General features: G+C 40.3%; 1 protein-coding gene across 1 annotated transcript in view; it reads right to left on the minus strand.

The window, feature by feature from the left end:
- The window catches only part of SAMD3 (sterile alpha motif domain containing 3), a 42,304-nt gene that overhangs the window by 15,793 nt on the left and 19,008 nt on the right, over positions 1-7,503 (minus strand). Inside the window, exon 5 of the mRNA XM_009880159.1 lies at positions 2,740-2,907. Coding sequence (XP_009878461.1) covers positions 2,740-2,907 — 168 coding nt within the window. The remainder of the gene's footprint in view (positions 1-2,739; positions 2,908-7,503) is intronic.

Consider the following 7,503-nt stretch of genomic DNA (forward strand, 5'->3'; position numbering starts at 1 on the left):
TCATTTTACAGCCCTGGACACAGCACTTGCTCAAGACCTTTCCTGTGATGCTAGCCACTCTAAAATGAATATACTCTTCCATCTTGCTTGAATAAAATGCTCTGTAACGAGGAACCCATTAGCAGATATTTTAAAGAAACTGGAGCAGAAAGCCAGATGCTGCATCTGGAAGCAATGCCAAGTAATGCTCGTGCTCTGTTAGGAGGAGGAATGCCTGCTGGCAGGTAACGAGGCTTGGACAGACCAAGGGGCAGACATCATCTGTGGCTCTGAGCACATCCCAAAACATCACAGGAAGCTTGTCCTGGTAAGCAACTGTTTTTTCACGTGATGAAATAGAAAGAGTGGTTAAGGATTTTATTAGTAGTAAGAGCTTTATTACTCTTTTTATATAAAAACAAACGCCAGGTATTCCAGTGAGGCATTTCCTATTAGGAAATAACCTTTTTACCAGTTTCATACCATTAACAATCCAAGATTACACTGACACAAAGCACACTTGACCGAGTTACATCTTACAATTATCCAGAAACTAAAGCTCGATACAGAAGTCAGCTGTGTGGCTGGTAAGTAGGTCATCTGTTGGGAACAGATGTGCTCTTTTATCTGCACTGCTTGCAGTTGGCTTTGACCTATAATGCCCTAAATGTCCTACTCTGCCTATCTAAGGCAGCGTGATGACACAAAAGGGCTACGAATCCTTCACTAATTATTCTCTAAAGGTCCCCTTAACCCGGAATTCATTTCCCACCCTTTTATCTTAAATAATTCTTATGTGTTGGCTTCTAGTCCACACAAGGCTGATCTGTTCTTCCAGACTTGGAAAAGAAATGAAGGCAAGAGGACCTGGCTAATGATAATTTGAATATCATTTGGTTTTGCCTGTGGTATTGGCTTCTAGACCAAATGTTTATTTTCTGCGGCTAAGACCTTTTGTTCAGCAGTTTAAATTTATCACAAAGTAGTTAGTGCCAAGGATTGGCAGAAAGGTGCCTTTACGTGTGTTCCCAAATTTACAGAATGAAAAACCCCACACTGCATTTGTTTAAAAGAATATTAGACAAACATCTTTTTCAGTTGTGCACATTTGTGGTGACATAACTTAGGATCTCAGAGCTCGACATACCTGCTTTCAATGTAGAAACACATTTAAAACCGAGGAAGTAACAATTTCCTCAATTGTGTGGGACTCATTCTTAAGCCTTAATAGGCTCCACAAGTGTTAACTCTTGCATTTATGTTTACATTTTATTTATATATATGTTCAGGATACAGGAAAAATGAGAGAAAGAAAGGAAAAAATTTTCAGGGATACTCAGCATCTTCTCACCTCCTTCCAGTTCAACCCTTATTTGCTTACAACATTAAGGCTGGCAGGAAATGCCTGGGACTTTAGAAAAGACAGAATGTACTTTCTTCTTCAGTTTCTAAAGCGGACAAGGGGTGATCAGTGATGGCCTTCAGCAATGCAGTTAAAAAGAGTGGTGACTTCTTGTTTACAGACACACAGAGCAGTATAGTTACGCCAGTCTCTATAAGGAAAACTTAAGGTGAGCAGGCAGTCCCTACAGGATCACTGCAAAGCCCTTCTCAACTAGCTGATGTGACAAAAAAGGCCCTTTCCAAGCATTAGCAGATAAATCATGACTAACTCTTAATGCATACACAAAACTAGGAACCTGTCATTTCTCCTTTAGTGCACGCAAGACTGTTTATTGTTTTGCACCTAAATTAAAGGTTTCCTGCTTCACACATTCTGCACCTTTCAACTAAAGCAGGCAAATCGAGGGAACTATTTATCCCTGCGCACATTAATCAAAAGGTACTAAACAGAAATTACTGAAGTGTCAAAAATAAAACCAAACACCCAAACCAAAGCAAAAACATGTATCTGCTTTTTGGGTAGAAAACTACGGCTACCTTCAAACACAAGGGAGAAGTATGCAGAAATGCATCCAGTAAACCACTCTTGCTCCCATAAAGGCAGGTGTCTGGTAAACAGCAGGACAGACGTACGTAAGCTAAAGTAAAATATCTGCTAACATATCTTTTTTTATCACATTCTTAAAATTGTTTAAATTTTACCACATTTGAATTGCAGCACTGAATGGAGTGTAAGGAGTGTTGGCAAAGCAGCACTGGAACCTTAATGTGTTTATGAAAGTATATAAATTAATTAATATGCTTCAAACACTTATTGGACAGTGATGGCTCCCTGAGTTCTCTAACTAAAGGGAAATGCAGCAACTGCATGCACACGTTTATAATCATCCCTATGTATATCCCACATCAACAGAAATAGATTTTATATAACAAAGTTCAACGTGACAGTAGAATATGGCCATTTGCTACCAGCTCAAATATCTCTTTGCATTCTTACTTGAGAAGTTTCAGATCTTAGACATAAGCCTCTATTGTTTTCCACTCTAACCGGATGTGTATAACCTAAAGCAGAACAGGAACATTGCAGTTAAAAAATCCGACAGAATTTTATGTCCAATTGGCAACAACTCTAAATGACACCAAATGTGCAAAGCATCCAGTATCAGGTTTAGCTCCGCTGTTGATATACTTAGTTCTGCAGAAATGGAAAAAAAGCTAAAGGTCTGGCTATAGGACAAACTCTATACAAAATGAGTTTAAATAGGATGAGATCACTTTGTTCTCTTCTTCACTTGGCCTTAGCATCAGCAGACGAGCTGAAAGACACAGAACTCGGTCAAGCACCAAAAATCTTACCTCTGCCTGCACCTGGACGTCATCAGGTTTGTTTTCAGCAAATGAAGATTTCCTGGTCTGCCCTCGCCTGTGGCCAAACTTGCATTTGTTTCTCAGGACTTGCTCATCATCTTCAATGGGTCTCCGCACATATTTGAAACGATCTTTAAGGGCCCGTTTCCATAGCAACTGCATGGGAACAAAAAAATACCTGTCATTACCAGTACCTTTCAAGAATTTGCCCCATTCCTAAAGCAAGTCACTTTGTTTTATCTATTTTATAAAAAAGTGTTTGCCACTAAGCAGAAAAAGACTCATAAGGTGGCATCAGGATACAGGTGGCTTCAGAGCTGAGGGAAACACAAGCACCTGTGGTATATGACTCTGTGGCAACTAAACATCGGGGCTACTGGCGCCAGCATCGTTTGTTAAGGAGGACAGTAATTGAACTTAACAGTTAGATACATCCAATATAGAATCATAGAATTACTGAGGTTGGAAGGGACCTTTATGATCATCAAGTCCAACCATTAACCTACCCTGACAAAGCCACTTCTAAACTATGTCCCCAGGTACAACATCTACCCTTTTTTTAAACACCTCCATGGATGGCGAATCCACCACCTCCCTGAGCAGCCTATTCCAATGTCTAATAATACTTTCAGTGAAAAACAGTTTCCTAATATCCAATCTAAACCTCCCCTGACATAACTTGAATCCATTTCCTCTCGTCCTATCACTTGTCACCAGGGAGAAGAGGTCAGCCCCCACCTCTCTACAACCTCCTTTCAGGTAGTTGTAGAGGGTGATAAGGTCTCCCCTCAGCCTCCTCTTCTCCAGGTTAAACAACCCCAGTTCCCTCAGCCGTTCCTCATAAGACTTATAACCAGGGCTGTCAGTTAAACTGCATTTTGCTTTTCCATTTCTCAGCTCTTACTTTGGGATACTCCCAGGTATCACAGGTCATGAAACTACACAGTGAATCAGATCAGTTCCCTGATGCCACAGGAAACTCAGGTAGGGGAGGGGGGAACTGAGTGGATTATTTTTGCCTCTGAGGGCATCTGACTGGTTGTGCAGTTGTATGATTATTGTATCTAACACAAGGGAGCAGGAAAGACACCGTGCGGTGCTGCCTTTCGCAGAGAGCCTACAGTTACACTGGATCAAGTGTAATAAGTTTAAGAAAAACTGAACTCAAAACTGCTGAATTAAGAGGATCGTTTAAGGAGGTCCAAGCATTTGTGAGACTCCTCAAGATTGTAAATTGGAACTCAAAGGCAGCTCTGCACTGCAAGTGGATGCAGTCCCTGTTTAATGGAGCCGTTCATCACTCCTTGGCAGCTGAACCTCCTCATACATCCTTACAGACAGACGGCTGTTCACCTGCAGTCCCCAGTTGGGCATCCTGCAGTGGGACTCACCCGTGCTAACTACCGACATGTGGGGAAGCAATTACTAAGCCAAGGCTGCTAAACATTTCTTCGGGCAAAACCCAGACTTGTGAATATTGAAAACGTTTTTCAGATCCTTAAAAGCAACTGCTTTTTCCAGTTATTGAGGGGTTTCAACAATCAGAGGGAATAAAAATTAGAAAAGTGACTGTAAGTGACGGGACATGGCAAGAGAGATTCAAATAGCTGTTACCATATTTTCTAAAATTGACTCCAATACTATACTCACTTGATACTATACTCAAGCCTGTACTTACTGAAGTACTAAATGACAATGTAAACAGAATAACGATCACTCCAAATTTCTTACCAAAATGGTGTGATTTATTAGTCAAGGTCATATGATCTTAAGAGTTAACTTTGGTGTAAACCATAATTCAGTAAAAGTAGACGAAGTAGTACAGTATCTTTCCATGCAGTGAGTCTGACGCCTGCTTTTCTCACCTACAAGGTACGGATGGGAGGGTCTCTTACGAAACGGTCGTGAATGCAGTGTGACCTTGGTCGTGAATGCAGTGTGACCTTGCCTTTCTCTGGCTGAACATACTGCTCCCACCTCCCACAGGTTCTACGTGACTTACGGGTCCTCAATCCTAAAAGCAAGAGTTCCATTCATGGTGAAAAACGACAGTGGAAGAGCAATGAGAATACAGCCCCTGCGGCATCTTCCTCAGCATTCCTTGGGCAGACCTGGGCCAGCCAGGGCAGGTGTGTCCTTCCCGGTGGGACACTTTCTGCCACCCACCTATGGGCTCTTACAGAAGTTACCCTTTCACAGCCAGCCACATGTGAACTTCTGAGAACTGGAAAGAAAACCAACCCAGCTGCATTTCTAGTATGTAAACTTCAGACTTGGGATTCTGCCAGAACAGGAGTCACTCTGTCACCAACCTGAATATAATGAGTAGAAATGGAGCACAACTGCTCACCCAGTCTTCTCACAAGGCTTATTTACGGCCTCAATTTGAGTGTTACACCCCAGCACCGTTTTCATAAACCAGTAACCTGACTACATGCCTTGAAAAGCCCACTTGGTATCTGCCTGAACGATTAAAGTTCTTAAATACGTTTACAATTCTGGTCCTAGGTGCTTACATTTTAATGCAAATACCCCAACGTTATATGTCTAGCAAAATTTATTTGGAATATTGTTATTTTAGGGCTGTTAAGAAACAAGCAAACAAAAACCTCAGCTTAAGGTTTCTCTGAAGTGTTCAACAGATGTTAAAATATTTTAAAACATGGTCATCCCAGAATATATTAGCAGCTGACAATTTAAATATCCCCCTTAGGTGAGTTTTGCACAGTTTCTTTCTTTTGAAAACTTTTGTTTGGCTAGAAGACATTCTCGCTTATTCTTCCACATGAAAGAATATGCTGACACCTATACAGAGCTTTAAACATCCCTCAAAGTTCAAAACATTCAACTGTTTCATCCTCCTGTCCTCGGATAAATTAAGAGTTTTAACTAAATCTATTGCTGTAATAGGATTCTCATAAGCTTAGCCAAGTCCCTTCTCACATGCCTGTTTCATGAATGAGACTGTGAGCACATACATTTATGTGGCTTCCCTAGCAGGTAATGCTAAAAATGATCTAAAAATGATGCTTTCATTACCATTTTTGAGAGGATAACTTTATTTTCTATTAATTCCCCCCCCCCCAAAAAAAAAACCAAAAACCCAAACCACCCCAGGAAGGTTTACAATGTTTGTAAGAGAGCAGAAGGATTAGTCTGTGTCTATCTGACATAGGAGGGAAAGGATTACACACAGATTAAAAGCAGGAATTTACTAGCGAATAATCATTTTGTGCGCAGCAGTTACATAAATCAGGCATGTCAGCACTGGGATCCCGGGTTTCACCGGCATCACGGCATCGCTCGGCAGCCCTGAGCTTGAGGGGACTGCTTACGCAAAGCCCATGGCAAAGCTGTGCGGATGACAGAGCCCCCTCTTTTCCTTCCTCATGTAAGGTGTTCTTGAAACCATACAATTTTCAACATCTTGGCTGAAATGAAATGAAATAAGGGCAGTGGCTCTTTCCAAATGGTTGGCTGTAACCCTGGTAGAAGCAATAAATACAAATAAAGTAGTATCTTGCAAGTGGTCAGGAAACAGGGTCATGCCAATTTTCTTTTGGCTGCTGTGACTATGAACTTGTCTTTTTCTATATAAACTGTTTATCTGTAACTACTTAGAAATGTTGCATTGGTTACATTATACATTGGATATTTAACAATCTATTTAATGGTTAAATGGAGATTTTTATTTTTTTTTTTAAATGTTTTACGCGTTAGTTTAGGATAACATTGTTCTTTCAGTAGAAGGAAAAACATGGGAAAAATTCCTTAGGTAATCACTAAAGCACTTTTTTCCAAAAGCTAATCTTGGAACGGGGTGGAGAAATTAATTTCATTCCAAATGTTCCATATAACTCTAAAATGAGTTTTGCCTTTAATATAAAATGGGTTTTTTTCTTATTTAGAATTTCAGAGAATTATTTCTTAATTACTGCTTCTAGGGGGGCCTAGTAAATAACCTTCTTTTAAAATTCATAGTACATAAGTAGCTTATTCATAACCTTATTTGTAAACTTACTCATTTAGGATCATTATCATCATCCTGACCATATTGCATTGGATCTCCTTTGCAAAAGGGCTGATGGCACAGAAGCCTATTTTCCCCTACTGCAAAATTAAATGGGAAACCTTTTAACCAAGAAAATAGAATTATGGATAATCTACTAATAAATCTTGAAACACTGAACCTTTAATGACCTCTCATTGCAACAGTATGAGATTGAAAATACTAGACTAAGTTTCTACATAATGCACACATTGTTTAAATTACTTCTTCAAAATAGTTTGGAGTTGTAAATAGAAAGTGTCCAGTGTTTTGGAAAAAAACAAAACAAAATGGAATGTTCAAAGCTTTGCAAGTAAATTTTTCCTGTCATGAAAATGTGTGAATTTAGGCCCACTTAGGTTTGGGGTTTTTTGTTGTTACTCCTCTATGTTTTCCAGCAGATCTTTCCCCTTTCCATTTCCCAAGCCATTTCATTTCCATGAAAATGTTGCAACGAAAGTACTGACACTTCCCATTCAAAGTTTCTCCAAGTTTCTCATTACATCAGGTTCTTTACGTTCCGATTTTCTGTTCTTGGTCAGAAGGAAAAGCTAATTCTGGAATGTCGAGATCTCTCACGGGATGAACTTTCCCTTTCCTCAGGCAGAAAGCCCAACCACCTGCCCCTGCCCACCCACGCCACGCACAGGCGTGCAGACTTGCCATGCAAGAACCCAGAACAGTTTCCACCGCGTCCTTCCAGC

The sequence above is a fragment of the Charadrius vociferus genome, unplaced genomic scaffold, assembly GCF_000708025.1.
Source record: "Charadrius vociferus isolate BGI_N301 unplaced genomic scaffold, ASM70802v2 scaffold82, whole genome shotgun sequence".
NCBI lineage: Eukaryota > Metazoa > Chordata > Aves > Charadriiformes > Charadriidae > Charadrius > Charadrius vociferus.